Source organism: Anabas testudineus, chromosome 9 (assembly GCF_900324465.2).
Source record: "Anabas testudineus chromosome 9, fAnaTes1.2, whole genome shotgun sequence".
NCBI classification, from domain to species: domain Eukaryota; kingdom Metazoa; phylum Chordata; class Actinopteri; order Anabantiformes; family Anabantidae; genus Anabas; species Anabas testudineus.
Genome location: NC_046618.1, coordinates 15,384,281 through 15,405,689, shown reverse-complemented (window position 1 = coordinate 15,405,689; position 21,409 = coordinate 15,384,281). Strand labels below are relative to the sequence as shown.

Below are 21,409 nucleotides of genomic sequence, written 5' to 3'. Positions count from 1 at the left end.
ACACACCAGACTCCTATTTAAACTCATCTTATTTAACAAACCTCATACACATCTAGCTGTTTATTTACATCCTGTTGATGGGATGTAACTTGAAGAGTTCAGTTCCTTCTTCCAGCCACATGGTCGCGCTGTTCACCAGCTATTGGAGCAGCCAGACGCGCACTTGTCCCAGTGCTGCACACTAATAATTACACCCTCAGACATTTAGATTTCTTTATGCATTTGAAGGCCCCGCCAGAAAGTAGATGCAGAAAAAGCTGCAACAGAGAACGATGTGTGGACCTGGAGGTTCTGAAACAAATCAAAAGCAGTCCGAGCCTTCATACGGGGCCATGTGGACAGTGGAGACACAGGCAGTGTCCGGTTGCAGATCGGGTCCAACACAATTCCCCCTTCAGTCAGAGGTCTATTTTTGGCCCGAGGCTCAGCTGATTGTGGGCTGATTATTGCCCTTCAAGGTTCTGGCCCTCCCCAACAGCCTCCGTGCAGTCAGTTGTTCAGGCATATTAGGAAAAGAGGGAGTTGTCTAACAGCAGAGGAAAGTTTTGCAGAAGGTCCTGGAGGATGCAGCTCTCTTGGCTTTAACCGAGGTGAGAGCATTTTTCACTGGGTGTTTCCTCCCATTGAACTCCTCTCATCCTTGTGTGGGGGCTCGGGTGGAAAGAACAACTGGGAGCTTTCTGTCTTTGAGCTATTACTTGGTCACATTAGCACTGTTTTATTACTCCGTGTGGTTGGATACCACCACCAACCCCCCCCTCCCGACTCCAGACCCAACTTCAGGTTGCTTTGATCTGCGTCAAGTTGGGTCCCAGCGAGGAGGATGGAGACGAGCCCCATCCCGGTGGTGACGGTCCAAACCGCCCCCTTTGAGGACCAGCGGCCTGGTACCAACGGGCTGCGGAGGAAGACAGCGGTGTTCGAGGGGAAGAAGAACTACCTGCAGAACTACATCCAGAGCGTGTTGTCCTCCATCGACCTGCGGGACCGACAGGGCTGCACCATGGTGGTGGGCAGCGACGGCCGCTACTTCAGCCGAGCTGCCATCGAGGTGATAGTGCAGATGGCAGCTGCAAATGGGGTAAGAAGGGAGGTGACACATGGAGCACACTTGTCACAATGTGTGAGAGATTTTATCACTTGTTGTTTTGTGCAAATCTGAAATATTGAGTATATAAATGTGTTTGTATATAAGCTGTGGTATTATTCTGTCTTTTACTATTAAAAGCATGTTCGAAAAACATTTGGTGTTGACCAAGATGCAAAATGCCATCAGACTCCAGGGAGTTGTCCAAAGTTGATCTTGGCTGCATACCACTGCAAATAAGGGCAAAGATTAGGCAAAAAAAAAAAAAGTATTTAAGGAATGCTAATATATTTTTTATTTTACCCACAAAAGTTATCTGAGTTTGTGTTTTGGATTTTTCATGCTGTTCCCAACCTGGAGCCTAAATGGCCACAAGATCAAAAATCCTAAATCTGAAACTAAACATTTTAGTTGCATTATTTTGTTTACTTGTTAGGTGACCTCGGTGCATGTATGTTTATAATTCCAGTTCAGTATTGGTTGATCTACCACTTGAAAACCTGACAGGTTCAGACAAGGTGAATTTAATAATCGGTGGAGTTACAATGTGTGAAGTTGTCGTCCTTCCAAAAGGCGTCTGGCTTAAATGTCAGCAGCAGATAAATGGAAATCGGAAGACGGAGAGAAAAGGAAAATCCCCACAGTTCATTTAAAACGCTTGCTCTGTGAGCTTTGTGATTGATTTGGATGGTTTCCAAAGGAAAATCTGAAGGGAATATAATTTGTTTTTGAGACCAGTTGGTTTTTCTGCTGCCCAAGCCAAATGTCTCTTCATGTCAGCCTTATCAGCACTTCCATCCATCCTGCTTCCATTTTCCTGCCTACGTACAGTATCGGTGTTCCACCTCTCCTGGGCCGCACTGGGTGCTCTGGGGTCCCCTGTCATATGGTAAAAAAAAACAGATTACCCACTAAATACAGAGGCTATTAATCTTTTGGTGGCTACTGAATACAATCTAATCAGCTTTATACACGTTCTTATACAGGTGTTACGCACAACACCATTCAGACTTAATGCGTTTTGACAAGCACATTTCTTAGGCTTCTTTTTATGTCACTCTTTTATATGCACATGCAACATGCCGGATGTTACAGGGATATGCGCTGACGTCAGGAGAATAAATTCCTCTCTAGTGAGGACACTTTTATTTAGAATAGCTGCTATGCAGGGGAATTAAAGGATGCTGGTGGTGTTAACACTTTAAAAGTAGCATGCAAATTATAAATAGAGTGCAGCTCTGTTATTTAGGCACCCTCTTGAGGCAGGTCATTTACTTTTAAAGCAAATTGTCAATTAGGCACCTATAGAGTGTCACAATGCTTTGAGGCAGTGTTGTTTTTAGTCTGTGTTAGACACCGCTTGCTTTGACTTTTTCAGCTCAGGGTATAAAATGCTTTTCTTTTTTTAGATAGATTTTATTTGAATCTGTCACAACCTGACATCATTTTTGCTGCTTCATTACATTCACTTTAACGGTCACTTTTTCACACAGCAATTTTCAGCACAGCCTGATTTCGTATTTACAGTGCAAACGTACATGTCAGCAACAAAATAGACAGCAGTGCTCTAAATGTTTGATCAAGTTTTCGTATTCTGGAGTCGTGTACAACTGACATCACTTCTCACTAATATGTTTTTGTGTGCAGATTGGTCGACTGGTAATTGGCCACAACGGCCTCCTGTCCACCCCTGCTGTTTCCTGCATCATCAGGAAGATCAAAGCCATTGGTGGGATCATCCTCACAGCTAGTCACAACCCCGGAGGCCCTGGAGGAGACTTTGGGATCAAGTTCAATGTGGCAAATGGAGGTGAGGACTATGAAAGGATGCATTTCATCCTTTTTCAGGATGCTGTTTTGTGACTCTCTTTAAGGTCAGGGATGTTTTTACAGCAAAAAATAGTCCAAAAGATCCAAAAGTCCAAAAAATAATGTTGTTTTGCTGCCAGGCCCATCTCCGGACACAGTGATGGAGAGAATCTACCAGGTGAGTCGGACACTAGAAGAGTATGCCATCTGCCCGGATCTTCGCATTGACCTCTCCAGGCTGGGAAGACAAGAGTTTGACCTGGAGAACAAATTTAAACCTTTCAGAGGTACAACACTCACTCACTCACACGTTTACCTAACCTAACCCCTCAACCACGCCGTCCTTAATGCACAAACGAATGCAAACACACTGCCAGTACCAATCGTCTCTCCTCTGTGTTTTCAGTGGAGATTGTTGACTCAGTTGAGGTGTATCTGCAGCTGCTGCGAAACATCTTTGACTTTAACGCCATTAAAAGTCTGCTCACAGGACCAGATCAGCTAAAGATACACATAGATGCCATGAACGGAGGTGAGACTATTCATCATCCTCCAGCACAAGCTCCGAACTGCTGTAAATGTTAATTAAGAGTGCTCTGTTAATATTCTCTTCTCTTCTCATGATGTATTATAGTGATGGGCCCTTATGTACGTAGGATCCTCTGTGATGAGCTGGGGGCCCCAGCTAACTCTGCTGTCAACTGTGTGCCCCTGGAGGATTTTGGTGGCCGACCTCCAGAGCCCAACCTGACTTACGCCGTCTCTCTGGTGGATGCTATGAAAGGAGGAGACTTTGGCTTTGGAGCTGCGTTTGATGCAGATGGGGTAAGACATCAGCCTCCTGCACACTGTTGTAACATTAAATGTTTTTTTTATTTTCACATTTCAGTGAATTTGTAATCATCAGCATAATTAATTCCAGGGGGTCATTTTTATTCATACCTCATATTGAGTTTTGTTTTAACAGATAAATGTAAAGAGAAGCCAATAATAGCTGCATAATTCTGCATCAGTGATGATCCAGCATGCAGCTCACATTTTCCACAGTGTCATCCAATAGTGATATCTCCTGTATACACACACGTACACACACACATTCACAAACGGCCCTGTGCTAAGTACATTAGCTTAGCATCAGGAGAATTATGTCAAATCTTCTCTGTTTCTCCCACCAGGACTGGTATCTTCACAGTCATTAACACCACTGGTTCTAATCTTACTGGGTGATTGATTCTTTCTGGGGCCTGTAACAGATGTCTTTAAAAAAATCTCATACTTTTAAATATTTTATGACGGTGTTATGTAGAACTTTTTTATATTAGTTAATAGCAATGTTGATTACTTTAAGGATAAACTGGTGGTGCTCTATATTTTTATTACTGTCAACAAATAGAAAGAAAACACTAAAACTAACAATGTGTTACTCTGTTTGTCAATAGCTAGAATATGAATCTTAAATAACAGAGTATAAAGTTAGAGGTCTGTGGCATAAATAGGTGCCAGGCATTGTTATAAACTATATTAGTCTTTGGATCAATGAGTTAATCCCACTTATGCTGGATGAAACCATTCATTGTTGGTTTTGTGTTTTCATGGGACAAATAAATCACTTAAGTCTTTAATACACTTAATTACAATTAATAACTCATTATATGAGACTCACATTGTGCTGTATGGTGTCGTGCTGCTGTCAGGACCGATACATGATCCTAGGAGAAAATGGCTTCTTTGTGAACCCAGCAGACTCAGTGGCCATCATGGCTGCCAACCTCTCCACCATCCCATACTTCAGACAGCACGGTGTCAAAGGTTTTGCCAGGAGCATGGCCACCAGCACTGCCCTCGACAGGTACAGCTCGCACACACACCTCGACACACACAAACACACACACATAGTAGATCCAAGAGGTCTCGTCACACCACCCTCAGCCTCCCTCCACAAACGGCAGCAGCCCAATCTCTGGAGAGGTACGACACATTGAGATGAGACTCGCCCTTTATGAATAAGAGTGTGAGATCACATACACACAACCCCCACCCCCACACATTTACTGACCGCCTATAAATATTGCCCATTATGTAAGAGTAGAGCAGAGCAGAGGGTGCTGAGTGAGAGGATGTGATCACAGCTAAAGTCATCCCCATTAACATTGTTGGACTGGGAGGGATCCCAACACTGGACCCCACTCAGGCTTCAACAGAATGCTGCACAAGAGAAACGTGTCATTAAATACAACAAGGGAACCAGAACAGATCAGCTATACTTAGCTTAAACTATAGACGGACATTTTGCGGACATAGCTTTCCATTTTCAAGCACCTGTATCTCTAAAGTACTGAATTCATATGCATGTATTTTACATGATCAACGAACATTTTAAAGGAAAGATACTGTAAAATGCAGAATAGTCGAGTATGAACAGGATCCACAGATTGACATATAGCGTGATGTAAGTGTATGGATGACAGTTTTACCTTGTGTGCACATGATTGAATATGTGTGTGTGAGTAAGCGAGTGTGTGTGCATTAGTATGCGTTAACATTGGCAGCCATAAAGGAAGTGACCTCACCGCCAATCTTGATCCATGTAATGCAACATATGTGAATTAGGATGTTACCTCACAGAATTATTAGTCGTTTTTGTTAGTCTGCACACTCAGCCACACACACCCGCACACACAGATCCCACAGAGACTTTTGTCTTATTTTGCACTGATCCATGCTTAAGGCTGTGTCTTATGATGTGGAACCATAATGGTCACATTGAAAGAACCGTTTTTGATTTGCTCTCTCTCTCTCTCTCTCTCACACACACACACACACACACACACACACACACACACACACACAGACTGATGTCACATGGTCCTCTCTGATAATGCTCACACACTTTCACTGGTTACTAAAAATGAAAAAACTTAATCTCTCAGTACCACTTTTCCTAACTCTTTCTTTTTTATATATTGATGATAGGACAGATTTAATTTCTGGGATATCTTAACTATAACTCTATAACTCTATAACTTTCTTGTGGAATCTGCTGAGAGGTAAAATTATTTTACTATGTAATGTCTCTTTTTCAGACAAAAATTTTATTATATACGATTTACTTTTCTTCCATTTTAAAAGCCAGTTTCACCAGCATATTCTGGGGTATATGATCAAATGTATGACACCTGCCTCTTCTACGGGCACTTACTGATAATTACTGGCATTCTTGCAGTACACGGTCACTTTGTTCACTTAGTGCTCTCCGCTTTACAACCTCCACTTCAGTTCCTAAAGTAACACTGCAGTGTAATGTACATATCTACATGTCTCTGACAAACTCCAGTAAGTGTCGAAGTACTTAGTTGGACCCTGGAGCCACCCCAAGCGTCTGCCTTTTTAGGAGTGTGAATGGCCCGTGTGTGTGTGTCTTGTTTAGACTGAACTGCCCTCCATGCTGCGTGTTTATGCATAGTTCAGCAAACTCTTATAAAAACATGGACAAACGTTACATTGTAATGTGCCGTCTGTTGTTTTGTGTATCAAGAGAGTATCAAGGGAAAGAGATTGATTTAAGATGCGTCTGTGTCCAGATAGAGCAGAGAACGTTTTGTTGTGCAGGAAACTGATTGACACAAGGCTGCAGGTCGTTCTTGGATCCGTTGATGGTGTTCGTCTTACAGTGTTGTGTTCGTTAGTGACCATTTCTCTCTGCACATACTAGCAGGGGGCTGGTGCAGGAAGGGACGGTGGGATTGGAGGAAGAGAAAGTGGGAAGGAAATTTGGGTGAAGGAAACATCTGCCTCTCCTTTTAACGTTCCAGGGATGGGAGGATGTAGGGACATGAGAGGGCTGAGCTGTGTTGTGCTGTGGCTGTTGTTTGTTTTTTTTAAAAGTAGTTTTAATTGTTTTGCTGGTTACTACCAAGGCAATCAGAAGCCTATATTGTCTTTGACAGCTGGCAATGCTTAAGCCTGTGTAAGACACGATGTGCTAATACCACAGGGTGTGCTCTTCAGGGATTGATGTGCCCCTTGAGTGTTGTGGCATTTGGATCACATTTTTAGCCAGGTTTTGGAGGAGTTTAAAAAAAGAAGAAGGAATAACACAATAAATTGGTTGCAACACGCACAAAAAACACCACACAGTGGTTCCTAACCCATTTCATTTACTTTATTCACTCCTTTTAGGTATCTAGTTGAACTTCTCTGCCACTAAAGTTGGATAAACTAAAGATATAAAGATGTTACATCTGTGTTTGGGATTCACATCGAGTGATGAGAGAGATGGATGTTAGGCTAGTGCTCTATTTGACCTCAAATTGTGCCCGGTTCCAACGACACCAGTCCAGTTTTGGTAGGGCTGCACTTGCGTTCCCATGCAAAGCTGCCAACGTTCGTCTCATTTTTAGTGTTGAAAGAAAAACAAGAAAAAAAAAATGCTCAAAAACCTACTAAGAAAAACTGTAGAGCACTTATGACTAGAAGCGAGATGCTGAAGGTAGCCAAGTCAAACAGTGACCCAACAAGCACACGTTCCCCCTTGATATATTATTAGATGGTCAATGTATTTTTTGACACAGCCTTGGAAAAGCCTAGAAAACTGTTTTGAACAGATGTCAGAAAGGTATTTTGAGAATGATTCCACAAAACAATGTAGACAACAGCCATGACACTTTTCTCAACTTCAGTTTAAGTTTTTCCAGTAATGTTTAGCTTTGGTCACTAAGGCAACATCTCTGGTGTATTAAATATCTGTGTTGTCCAGTGAGGGTTCCTGGTTCAGGTCAAGAAGAACTCGCATTTCAAGCCCAAGTACAGCTCCAGCACGCAGCGCTTTTTGTCTGAATGCCAGCGTAAAGCTTTTAAGTCCAGGCTGAGCTCTCTTCAGAGGGGGAGGTGATGACTGGGGGCACTGGATGCTATGTTTGGTAAAATATCAAGCCAAGGCCGAAAGCTGGCAATATTTCACTCCGCAGATCAGAGTATTTACAGATGCATGAGCGAAACATATACACAAAGTCAGAGAAAAAAACAAGGGAGATATGGGTTACTTAGTGCATGCCTGCGTTTCCTAGGTGTGTGTGTGTATCAATTTGAAAATCCTGAGCTTTGAGCCTAGTGGATGAGGATAGACATACTGTAGCTGAGCTCAATTGTGAAATCTCTGTCGGCACGTTACCTTATGGGGTTGAAGCATCCAAATCATTCAAAAGACAGACTTTCTCTAATACTCTTGAATTTTATTTCATCCAGCAGACAAGATACATGTTTCATGCACTTAATCGGTTCTTTAGGCATCTTAGTAGATGCCACATATAATTGGTGTTCATTGACAATTTACATGTAGTAATTTGGCCTGTACCTTTTATACAGTGACTGTTACTGTGAGCTAAGTGTTTAGACACAATGAATTACTCAGGGTTCAGTTCAGTCTTGCTCAACCACCCGACACATGATTAAGATAACACATTCAGTATTGTGAGAAGGTGGACATCGATAGAGTGCAGAGCGTTACAACCGAGAGGTCACACCTACACACGGGGATTACAGCCCTAAATAGAAACCTTCAAAGTTCATTCCTTGTGTCTCCAGTCAAACTTATCAGCCAACATTTGTCTGTTTTTGGCAAAGCCTGCAGAGACAGAGGGGTTCGGTATCTGTGTGAGCGTTTGCATTTGATTACGTTTGTACATTTTCTTCTGTTATTTAACCCCAACAAACTCCTTCCATTGGATTTAAAACCACAAAATACTTTATTATTTGATGGTTATATTTGCTTGTGAAATGTCACAGCACACATGTCAGAATAGGAGAGAACGTGCTGCCTGTAGGCTGGGTATTTGTCTGCTTATGTGGTTGTTAGATTGAAGCTCAGTCGATGCAATCATGAACTTGAGTAAACACTATTTTCACTATTCTCACACTGTTCACAACAACCCTGAAAATTCACCAGCGGCTAGGGTCAGTTTCAGTGCTTATTTTGGCCGCGGATGTGCTGTTTGAAACGTCAAAACCTCGTCAGAAGGCCAGAGTTTCTTTCTGTTTTCCTTTACGAATGCCAGGCTTTCCGTTCCAGCTCTCGCTTCCCCAGAGGGGAATAAAGCAAGTGTACTCTTATTTGGTAATTTATCCCATCCTCATGTAAACAACTGTGCTGGGCACTGTGGGGGTTTTATTTATGTCCATGTTGATTGCGTGGCCATGTATACCACCATTTAGATATTCTGCAACCCAACCACATCCGAGCACAACAAATTCCCACAGCAGCCGGCAGTAACAGCATTTGAGATTGACATTTCAACACTTTTGTTTCTTTGATAGCAAAAACTGTTTTGGGGTTGAATATATTGCCCAGCTGAGTCCTGTGAACCGTGTTTACACTCACTGAGTAGGTGTGGATGACGCGGGTGCAGAGTGATATGTGGGAAATGGGAAGAACACCGGGTAACTAAACATCTCTACAAGCAGGATTAGGACGAATGTAATACAATATTAAAGTCTGAGTCCTTGTTCCTAGCGATCATTTGTTCAGAAGCATAGAAAGTTTGTTTTGTCAGTTAAAACACTTTTCCAAGTTAACTGGGTATCTAACTGAGAGAAAGTGAGAACCCAAATGACTCTAATGATATAATAATAAATATATTGTAAGCGTTATGATTTTTTATTATCCTTTTACAGTTTACTATTATAATTAGGTAGATTTGAAGTTAATATGTTGAATTTCGTATTCTTTATTTGGTGATATATCTATTGTTAGCTAATAAATTTAAGCCATCTTCTAGCTTTACAATGGCCTCCTCCAACTGCTGAGGAGAATATCTGACTGTTCAGGTTCTAAAAACAAAATGACATGACCTCAGTGTACTGAACTATGACCTTACCCATGAAGCTTTGACATTGTGCCAATGGCCGGCACATGTTCAAGCACCCATTTGTTATTTAGAAAACCCCATGTACATGTTTCAGTTTTTTTGTAGATGCAAATGGAGCAGAGGCACAAAAAAGAAGGGATTCAGTGCCAAGATGAGATTGTTTTAAAATGTTTTTATTATATTCAGTTATTTTTCAGTTTTTGTCCTAATAGTCTAAAAATGTCCTTAACTATGGTTGATTACTCCATTTTGTTATATGCAGGCAATTCTTCTTCTGTATATCTGCACTGAAAAGGTTTAGCAGACTCTCTCTTTGCTCCTGCAGTCAGTTCTTTTGCCCTCCTTGTCCTCCTCATCTCCAACATGCAGTGCTGTCTGTACCTCCAACCTAACATACACATACCTTTTGTGCACATTCAGACTCATACACAATTCCTCTCCTTCTCTCCCTGGAGAAGCACATGGCTCAGGTTCAAAGCAAACATCAGCTAAAATGGTTAACTGACTTTGTTCTCACTGCCTTTGCCTTATTAAGTTATGGGATGACCTGTTAGCAGATTACACCTGTCACACAGCATTTAGTTTGCTTTTACATATCAGCACTGGGAACGACTGAAATGGGTTAGACATTAGAGATGTATAAACATGTAGCCATGAAGTACTAGTTTTGTTTTCTGCAGGTTGAGTCATGGCAACTGGACTTCCAATTGCCATGACTCAACTTCCAGGGAACTTCACTTCCAGATAACTTCACCTGGATGACCGCGAATCTTCACAGACATAGCTTTGATTTTGTTTCTCCCTGTCTGTTTGTAGGGTAGCCAAAGCCATGAAACTGGCCCTGTATGAGACTCCCACAGGCTGGAGGTACTTTGGGAACCTGATGGATTCTGGCCGCTGTTCCCTCTGTGGGGAGGAGAGCTTTGGCACAGGTATGCTTCAGTGCACTCTCTCCACAGTCCAAACAAAACCATCCACATAAAGGCAGATTTTTGATTGTTCAGTGTTATCGACGTAGAACTGTATTTATTAAAGTAAATACAGAGGCTCAGCAGCAGTAGCCTGTGGAATGTGAGTAGAACAAGGTCACTGTTTCAAAGCCCCAGGCAACTAAAAAAAATGTGAGTGGGCGTGTGACTGAGAAGTCCCCTTCCGTCAGTAGCAACTGTTGTTGAGGTGCCTGTAAACAAGACCATCACTAGAGGACTGGAGCAGCCAGCTGCTGTGAACTGCAAATATGCAGCAGGGACTTGCTGAAAAACACAAACAGCAAGTGTGTTCACTGGAATAAAACTGCAGTTTAATACAACATGGGTTTTATTCTTTATAATTTCCATTATTCATAGACATATAGTTAGCTCTTTTGCTGCTTTCCCAATTTTCAGCATTTAAGATGGTGAGCGTACCGTCATGTTGTTATTACAGACAGGACTGATGGTCAACACTACATGAAAAACATCGAAAGTGCTTATGAAATCAGAATTTCCCTTCAAGTTTTCCCTTGAAAGGTAAAACAAAAATCACTACTACATGCTCACCAGTTTGTTCCTGGGTTAACGTGGAGTTGTAAGCAGTGCATCCTGACTGCCTGGAGCTCCAGTCAGAGTCATGTAATAGATGTGGGAGCTGTGACCTTGACTGAATGTGTAAATAATCCCCATTCTTCTGCTATAAAAGGAGACAGGGGCTCCCTGAGTCACTTGAACATGCACACAGGCCTCCAGTGGCACTGTTTTCTATGCACGCTTTGAGAAAATATAAACACTATGCATGCACATATGATACACGCACATTTGCTCCTACCATGCCTCTACATCTGTTTTTCCTTATTCTCTTTCCCCTTCCCGTTTTTCTGTCCGCCCTGTCACCGCTCACAGTTTACTGTGTTGTTTTTCCCTTCTCCTGCTTTCTCCTATCTGATTAAATATTTTTTTATAGGAGTTAGGTTATGTCTTTAAAAAGCTCAGAGTGAGAATAAAAATGCACGGAGACAAGAAAAGCTTGCAGGAAAGAGAGGAGAAGGAGTTGGAAAAGTCCAAATATGAGACGAGTAGAGAAAGAAAAGTAAGGAGCAGAGACGTAGGGAGCACAGAGGACTACGGGAGCTTACTCGTTGTCTAGCCATGTAAGGCCAAAAGCTCGGAGAGAACCAACAGTAGTAAATCATCAGAGCTGTTCACCACGGCTGCTCTTTACTAACTCAGACACACTTGCTCGCATCCACTATTCTAAGTGTTAACTTTGCCTGTGCTGTGAGTGTTGTTGCTATGATTATATTCCACTGGTTTCAAATGGATAACATCGCCCTGAGATGTCAGTGAACACAACATACACTTTAATGCCATGTTAACGAACTCCTCTTATGTTTTTTAACAGCAATAACAGGCTGGAGAGGAGATGAAGGCTGGTGGTGTTTTGGTGGTGTGCTGATTAGCGCTTGGACTGAGATGTTGGTTAAATGTTATTAATCATCACCTCAGTTCAGTTTATCAGGAGGTTGTGAGATTTTGTTGATTTTCTTTCTCCTCCAGGCTCAGACCACATTCGTGAGAAGGATGGTTTGTGGTCGGTGTTGATGTGGCTGTCCATAATGGCGGCGAGGAAGCAAGGTGTGGATCAGATTGTTAGAGAGCACTGGGCCAAGTTTGGACGCAACTACTTCTGCAGGTAATCAGATATCTCTCTGAATTATTTCAGGTTGGATTTATTTTAATCCATAGTACTTCCCCAGACTCACTTGAGTGATTTCTTTCCTCAGTTATTGCTAAAGCCAAATATGTATCCCAGGCCTTCACCTTCATCCATTTGTCTCCCAGTCCTCCTCACTGGTTATCACTTGTTCTTATTTTAACCTCTCCCCTGTGAGAGGCAGGGATAGTTACTGCAGTCTATGTTCCCACTGACAGTTGCTGCTGCTTTTTATGTTCCCACAGAGAGCTTTTCTAAACTGATGCACATTTCCCACAACATGTAGATGGAGAGGAAATACAGGACAGGCCAAGGACCTGATGCCAAAAGAGTCATGAAAAACATTTGGCAAAGGTTGTCTGGTAGTTTAGGGTCATTTGTAGCTGAGAACATTATAATTCGTGTTGATAACAGAGAGCATTAATTTGAAAATATATAAAATATGTACAGGTAAAGTACAGTGTGTGTGTGTGTGTTTAAGTTCCCAACCCAACATATACATGTTACTTTCTTTGTGTGATTGTCAGGTTTGACTACGAAGGCCTGGACCCGCGTGCAGCCTTTTACTTGATGAGGGATCTGGAGGCAGTGATCTCAGACAAAGCATTCACCAGCCAGAAGTTTGCCGTAGGAGACCACATATACAGCGTGGAGAAGGCTGACAACTTCGAGTACATCGACCCCGTGGATGGAACAGTAGCCCGAAACCAGGTCAGTGCGGGAAAAACACACAGAAGGGATGTGAGTCAGTGTTGGATGTTACATGAGACATGTAGTTATGAGTAGAGAGGAGTCCTGACGTTGTGTAACATCTCTTGGTAAACAACATTTGCATACTACTGTTTGGCTATACTTGACGTTTTGACGTGTGGTTACCTTATCCTAATCTGAGCGATCAGAACTTCTGCACAGACCCCAAACCTGTAGTAATATAGGTTATATTTAAACTGAACTGGGCGACGAAGTGTGACGGGACTCCCTGTTGTGCTCTCTTTCATACACATGGACTCATTTATCAGCTCCTATGGGTTAGACCACCCACTGAGCTTCAGTGTTGTCTCATGAGAGAGGTTCCATGTTTGAACATGACAGTCTGTTCTGTCCATAAATGTGAGGGAACTCCTTCCTGACATCAAGATTTCTTAGCCCATGCCCCACCTAATTCTACACACGCACACTCTGTGCGTTTTAGTGTGGACATCTGTCCAGTTGTCCTTGTGAGGGAGTGCGAACACGTGTGTAGGTTTGTGTGACCTACACATGTTCGCACACTTTGCTGGTGACTTTGTCTGTCGACTTGCAGTCTTAACACTCTAAGACATGTAAAGGAGGGATGGCGTCTCACGCTGTCCCACTGTGAATACTCTAATGCCATGTTGCCATGGTTACAGCAGCTGCAAAGCTGAGTTAGTGAGTCAAACCAAAATGTGATTTAACCTCACTGGTAAATCCTCAGCATCCCAGTCGGCCCAGTGTGTGTTATTACAGAGCACATTCCTCCCAGGACAGAATTATATCAGCTGTTGTCTCAGTTTCAGTCTTTCCACTGCAAGTGTGTTTGAAGGGGGGAAAGTAGACACAATAGAAACCAACACACAAGATAAAGGATGGGGGGATTTAAACAGGCACCCTATTATATTCTGCATTGTCTGTGTATATGCTAAAAAGATAAATAGTGGATAAATAGACCTTAAATAGATATAGATGAAAGATACATTATTGCCATGTGACCCATTTTAAAATACAGTGTTTTTAGGTTATTTTTGGGAAAACATATCTGCTTTCTCTCTATTTTTACCTGTAGCAGCTACAGTTGTAAATATAATGCTATAATAAGTTCTTTGTTAGTACTAAGAGGTTTATATGGTATGGTATAGGTGATCGCTTATTTAAGGTTTAAAAAACTCAGGTTTAAAATCTGTCTGTTTACTATATTCATATTTAAATCAATATAAGTAAATTTACTCTTTAATTAGTTCTTATTAGGACTTTATGTTAGATAATAATAAAATAAAAGAGGTCATCATTCAATTTCAATCAAACTGTAGACAGGACAGGACAGGACGTCTCTTATTATCGCTGTCTGTCTCTCCTCATTTGGAGCCAGATTAGGATGAAGACAAGTGGTCTAGAGTTTGTTTCCTTTCAGTGCCATAGTTTCTAAACAATGGAGCTGTGTCACAGATAGAAGGGGGAACAGTTGTTAGCAGAGGTGACAGCTATACTGAGATAGAATTACTGCTGTGCAGCGAAGAGCCAACTGCAGTTTTTCTCCTGTGATAGTTCAGAAGACGGCTGTATTCTCCATTTTACGATCTTGTAAAAAAGTATCTAGAATGTGTTTCATTAAAACCATGATGACAATCTGATTTAATTTGCCACTTGTTTGTTATGAGAACATATTTCTGCGCTTTACCCCGAGGCCGCCTTTCGCTCTAATGGAGTAAGAAAAGAGGCGCTGTGGAATTTGGGATAGATAAGAGTCATCACACATCCATTAGTCAGCGAGCGTTATCTTCCTTACGTCAGCCAGAAAGAACTGGAGCTGGTTACCCCAACGCAACAATATCCTGTTTTCCCTGAAAGTGTTGAGTTCAGAAAATTGACAGCAGCGTTTGCTGATGTTTCACCCGGCTTTTGTGTGAAATGAGTCTAGAGAAGAAGAAATTCTTTCTATCCTGTCGTTTTGGAATAGTTTTTGAGCAGGTTTGACCTCATCTCACTTTATAAACAGGACTACATAGCAAGCACACAGCAGACTGTAGATCCTGAATACCTAAGGACACAATAACAGCAATAACATTATGATAGTGACATCTAGTGGATATTTGCAGTTACTGTGATTATTTATTTGTTTCTCAATTAGTTTTACCCCTCACAGTTTTTACTTCATTAAATGTATGTAGGACTATATTAAAATATATATAATAATAAATGTTTCTTATAAATATAAAGTATTAAATAATATAATATAATATGATATAATACAAATGATAAAAACAAAGGTTTGTATGTCTTTAGGGTTTAAGGATCATCTTCACTGACGCATCCCGCCTGGTATTTCGGATGAGCGGGAGCGGCGGAGGGATGGGAGCCACCATCCGCATTTATGCTGAGACTTTTGAGAGAGACCCTGAGAGACACAGCAGAGAGACACAGGTACAGAGAAGGTTTGAGTGTATTCTCCTTTTGCATATGACATCTCCTGTCTATGACTACGGTGTGGGCTCAGTTTTTCACTACAACGCCTAAATATCTTCACATACAGTGTTCATTTAGTTTTAAATACTTTTAGAGGTTAATTGTCTGATATCAAACAGTAGAAGATGCTTTATAATGAGGTTTTGCTCAATTCAGATTCTACTGGTCTATAGGTCTGTGTAGTAGGAACTGCTTCATCTGTTTCTTTATATACTTAAAAAGTTCCACCCAAGCAAAGTGGTTCTGCTGTTTTTGTTTGCTGGTTATACATTTTGCATAAAAGTGCCTTTACATGTTTCCTTTAAATTATTACCTTCTATCATCATTTATTTTGAGCTTGCCAACTCAGAAACCCTATGAGCTGAAATGTAAACTGTTAACTATTTATTTAATTAGATTGAAGAATAAAAAAAAAACGTCTGTGACGCAGGGGTTGAAATAAACCCGTGATGTGGTCTCGAAGCACCATTTCTTGATCATACCGCTTCATGCTGAATGTGGTTGTTGACCTGTAGACTTTGGAGTAATTAGGAACACTTGTTTGTGTGGTTATGGATGTCGGGATAGGTGGTGTACTTTAACCAAACCCAGCGGCTGTAAAGCTGAAGTCACGATGTCCCGGTGTCATTTAGGTTTGGCCACCTGCACAACTTCACCACACAGTGTTTTCTTTTTGCTGAGAGTCAAACAAGCTATAATTAAAACAAGAACTTAACACATATGGCGAAGTACAGTTGTGACCAGCATTTCCTAGCATCACCATAAACAACCTATGAATGCATAACACATAAATCAGCCTAGCTTGGTTTAGCTGCTGTATTTTAAGTTTTTTTTGTTTTTGTTTTTTGTGTTGTAGTTATTTTGTTATTTTGTTGTTTGATTATGTCTTTATGTGACCTACACTGAACCGTTGAATCATTTTATTATTACCATTATAAATTCAGTTCCCTATCATTTATGATAGTACTGCAAATATATACCAACCACCTGGGGGTTTCACTGTAGGGGAGGACAGGGGTCAGGGCATGTGCACTGTGACCAATCTGCAGCTAGTGTGTGTACTGGCCATGCCGATCACGGCCAGCATTTAATTATTCCCATGCTGGCCCCTGTCCACAACAACATTAAAAAGTTTGACTACACTGATCAGCGTGAGACCGATCTGTGGCAACGCCTCATTTCCTCATACGAAGATAAATTCTATAACACACCTGAGTGCACGCAGTCACACACAGGTGAAGACTGGGAAGAGAATCGATATGATAAACATCATTTTTCATACTGATGGTTTGAAATAAAACTGAACTCATAGACGTTTCAAAGCATCATCATCATCAACACCACTGTTCTAAAATATATTTGTGACCCATGTACGTTTCTCACTGCAGGTGGTGCTGGGACCTCTGATCGCCATCGCCCTGAAGATCTCCAACATTCACGAGAGGACAGGACGCCGTGGCCCTAATATCATAACATGAACAAGCAGGAAAACACATGCTCACACACACACACACACACACACATCTATCTGTGAGCGGAGAATACCGTCTCTTCTCCTATCTCTCCTACTTTTTCCATGCCATCTCTGTAGCTTTAGCCTTGTTTTTCATTTGTCGTTACACGATGACTAAACCGAGGGATTTGCTCTCAAAAAGAAAATGAAGGTTGTGCGGAAACTGTTTATTGACCACTATCATCTGTCGGCTATTGAAAACTTAGACTAGTGTCAGTGATGAAACCAGGAAAGCTTTTTAATTACTGCTATTAAAACCTATGAAAAAAAAAATACAGCAAATAGTGATCAATTTGCACACTGACATGTCTGCCATGCTTTTATCAAGACTTTGTTGACTAAAGGAGTTGTCCAGTTTTTCATTCACGCTGTTTGTTTGTTAAATAACAGTGCAGTGTTCACGTTCCATATCGCTCTCGTACACAGTGTCACAATGCTTTCTTTTTCTACCATTTCATGCAGAATTAATTCATTTAGTCAACATGTAAATCAGATGACTAATACAACATAAGGAAGTTAATTATAATGTTTGATGTCAAATGAAGCTGAAGAATATCCACACTCATGTTTACAATCTAAGGACAGGGTGTCCGAAATGTAAAAATAATCACGTTGCCTCAGCAAGATAAGGAGTGGAAAAGAACATATACTCTTAAATGATATTACTTTCTGGATTTCTTTCTTTAATTTGTCAGTTTGGGCCGTTGGGAATGCTGCATAATCATATTTGAATATATTATTTCTTTTTTTAATCCAAATAAACCTTTTTTTGTGTGTAGCGCTTCCCTCTTTTAATTGAATCGGACAGGTCTAATGGGGACAAATAAAAATACATCAGAACGAGATATGTTGGCCTCGGGCATTTTTGGATTTTAATTAAACAAATCCCTGATAATTAACAGCCCCATGTTGTGCTGATACTATATATCATGTGGTGATTGAACATCCTTGAGGTAAAAGTAGGCTTTTGTTTTGTCAAGCACAGCATCTGCTTCTGAACGGACTGTGAAATGTGTTGAAGCTGTTGTGTTGAGATAAGACATGAAGAGGGTTGATCTTTATACATTGTGAATGAGACACAGAGAGCAGGAACTCATAAACACGCTTATTGCCGTCATTATGAGTTGAGGATATGCCAGTGGATATCCGCAAGGATGTGTTCACTCAGTCAACCAGACATTACCTGTCAGCCATTACAGGTTATTGCCCCATCCAACTCTTTTATAATGTCAGGGGTTATTTCTGAGGTTGGATGAAGATCAATGCCTGTTTATCACCTCGGAATTTGTCGCTATGAAGACTGTTGAGGTTTTAGCAGGAATTTTCCTCTGTGTCAGAGACTAGCGTGTTATACGTAGGTGCAAGATTAGACTAATACATTTCTGTAAAGTACTTCTACACCGCACTAAATTAAGTGTGCGATAGCTGAAAGGTTGCAAACGAGTACCGAACATTGTTTCCCCATCAGAGTTTTTATTGTGGTGAACCTTTCGACTCAGCTGCCTGGTGTGCAGACAGGGTTAAAACTGCCTATTGGGACGTGTAAATGTACACATTCAGCACAGACTGAAAATACTTTTTGCTCAGTCATAGATATTATTGGCCGTAGTAAGTATAACAGCGTGTCTGGTTTTGTTCTATCCTACTGATTTAACCACGTCTCACTTGTAAAAAAAATCTTTAACCTAGGTGGGGCATACCTGTATAAATAGGTTAAACAAATAAACCCTAACAGATAAAATTTCTCATATACTGTAAGTCAAAGACATTGTTAATGTAATTGTTATATTCCCAGTTCAATTCAGACCAACAACATTAGTTGAATTTACTGTATGCAAACACTGATTTATTCCAACATGGTTTCATGAATATAAAACAGCTATGTTCAGTAGGAGGAGGAAAGTCATACCTTCCTCATAAGTATTATTTACTGAGTGGCTGCCTGCACCTTGTACCTCACATATGTAAATGTAATGTAAAATCTTAGTATTTGTCTTAAACATGAATTGACATTGTCATATTCTGCTATGAAAAACAAGGCTATAAAAAATGTATCTGTATAGAGAAAGAATTATTTTGAACCCAAGCAATGTAATGTCACAATACAGGTTTAATATTTTTATTCCATAAACACACAGGTACATTATATTTGTAAACATATAACAGAGTTTGATTTTAAAAGTGCACATATGGGAGCAACAGTGGAAAAAACAAACAAACAAACAAACAAATAGCTGGCTGTCAGTTCAGACACTAAGTTTCACAGTACAAATGTGCAACACGTCTTTTCAACAGGAAATCAGATCAGAAACCATTTGAATAACTTCAATAGAAAATCACTGTTACACCTTGCAGGCATTACCTGCTTCGACACCAATGGGCTGAAACAGGCCTGTTAGCACAGTGTCCGCTCAGTCGGTAGAGTTCAGACACTGAGCATTTGGTGTAGATTCATGGCATAGAGGCGATGTCAGCACATCTCTGTGGTCCTTTATTTGGCAGCGGGGAAACTAGCCACACAAGCCCTTTGCCATTTTCCGGGAACTTTCTTTTGCAGTCCTCCTCAATCATCATTCCTTTCTTCTCTCCCAGCAAATTAGACAACAATTCTTCTTTTCAGTGTCAAGCCACGGCCTCCCCCTGCTCCTCTGCATGCACCTGTCCCTGCTGAATACCCTCCACCCGGCTATATCGAGGAGGCTGTTCCCAGCTCCATGTGCAGTCCGGGGCCTCGGAGCTGTCCGAGCTGTACAGAGGAGGAGCGAGACTCATCACCATGTCCACCCCGTCGTTCACAACAACAAACTCAGCGGCCGGATCAGCACTTGTTCGACTTCGCTGAGATTCTTCATACGATGGAGGAAAGGAAGTAGAAGGCACCCTAAAAATAGAATAATAGTTGAAGTGATACATATGAAATAGCAAGTGAGAAACTCTGTTTGTAGAATTGAGCTGCTAAAACAAAAACGAAACATTTCAACTGTGCTTTCTTGTGCAAAGCATACAGAGAGTAAAGTATAGCTTTACATGATTCATTTAAAATTTAGAATTCAATTTTTTTCCCCACTTGTTACACTTTATCTCAGTGTTCAATTAATTAGAAACAAGCTGCTGTAGTCGTCCTATTTATAAAACTGACAAATGTCCGCCACAGCTTTTCTGGTTTTACGTGTATTCATTTTTCCTGTAAATACTTTGTTTTCGTGCACATCAATAGGCAGTTTCTTAGCATGATTTCTCTTTTTTACCCAGTCTTACCTTTCAACAGTGTAGATTTGTATGTGCCGCTCTCTGTTGCATCCTCTCTGGTACATTTTACTCTTCATGCTGTGGAAGAGGGCCCAGAAGACACCGCTGAGCATAGCCAGGAGGCCGACCACCATCAGAATATAGGCAGAGATGACCCTCAAAGTGAACTTTTTCTCAGTCTGTAGGGACACCAGGTAGACCCCGATGCATGTCAGTGCAAATCCCACACCAGGCAGGGCCATACGGACCAGAGACCACAAATGCTTCTTCACATTCATGATCAGTTAACTCCCTTGATGCTTTATTGAAGTCTACAGATGCCCTTTTCTTATTTTTTCTGTCCTCTGTTGCTGAGAAGTATGCAAGTCATGAAATGCACTGCTATCAGGAAGGAGTGTTGTAGTTTGAGCTCTTTAGTGCATCTTCAGGATGAGAGTCATATTAAAATATACATCAAATAGCTTATAGCTGAAATAGCTTAAATAGCGTTACGCAGCAGCAACTAAAGGTGTCTGTGTGTAAGCTTCTTTGCCTCTTCTGGGACAAGGGGCGGTGAATGGGATATTCCTGCCTCCTCGGTTATGCATTAACACAATAATAATCTGGGGTCAGAAGTGTGCAGGAGATAGGGCTATCTGGTAGCCCTGGGTCAGAAATGTATTTTTGGAGCTAATCAGACAACAGCGAAACTAAATTTAGTAGCAGAGGTGTGGACTTCAAATCTTGTCTAAGACTTTGTTGTTCTTGTTGTTGTTCGTGATTCTCAGTTTGTAAATTTATTTCAAACTAAGTCAGAGACATGTTTCTACACTCCAGCAGGCCCGTTTCCTGCAATGACTAGAGCTGCGGCTGTCAACTTGGTAACTGTGATATGAGTATGAGGAATCACTAGATGATTGAGAAAGAAATGATGGTCACATTACATTTGTGTTGTAGTGTTTTTTTTATCCCGTGTTTTTATGTCACAAACTACTGCTACGTTATTATAACATGCATGTG

The 21,409-nt window shown here is 41.1% G+C and overlaps 2 protein-coding genes across 2 annotated transcripts; one reads left to right on the top strand and one right to left on the bottom strand.

Moving 5' to 3' along the window:
• The first annotated feature begins 823 nt into the window (after positions 1-823).
• pgm5 (phosphoglucomutase 5) lies at positions 824-18,006 on the top strand. Its single transcript, XM_026344154.1, has 11 exons — positions 824-1,081; positions 2,735-2,897; positions 3,037-3,183; positions 3,303-3,428; positions 3,531-3,721; positions 4,591-4,745; positions 10,576-10,691; positions 12,291-12,426; positions 12,975-13,158; positions 15,469-15,606; positions 17,037-18,006. The coding sequence occupies exons 1-11, from the start codon at positions 824-826 to the stop codon at positions 17,124-17,126; spliced, it is 1,704 nt and encodes a 567-aa protein (XP_026199939.1). The 3' UTR covers positions 17,127-18,006.
• Positions 18,007-19,646: 1,640 nt separating this feature from the next.
• Positions 19,647-20,769, bottom strand: LOC113151079 (transmembrane protein 252). The gene is made up of 2 exons (XM_026343906.1): positions 20,420-20,769; positions 19,647-20,042 (listed from the first exon to the last, which is right to left on the bottom strand). Exons 1-2 carry the CDS (start codon positions 20,686-20,688, stop codon positions 19,784-19,786), a joined length of 528 nt encoding a protein of 175 aa, XP_026199691.1. The 5' UTR covers positions 20,689-20,769; the 3' UTR covers positions 19,647-19,783.
• Between the last annotated feature and the right edge of the window lie 640 nt (positions 20,770-21,409).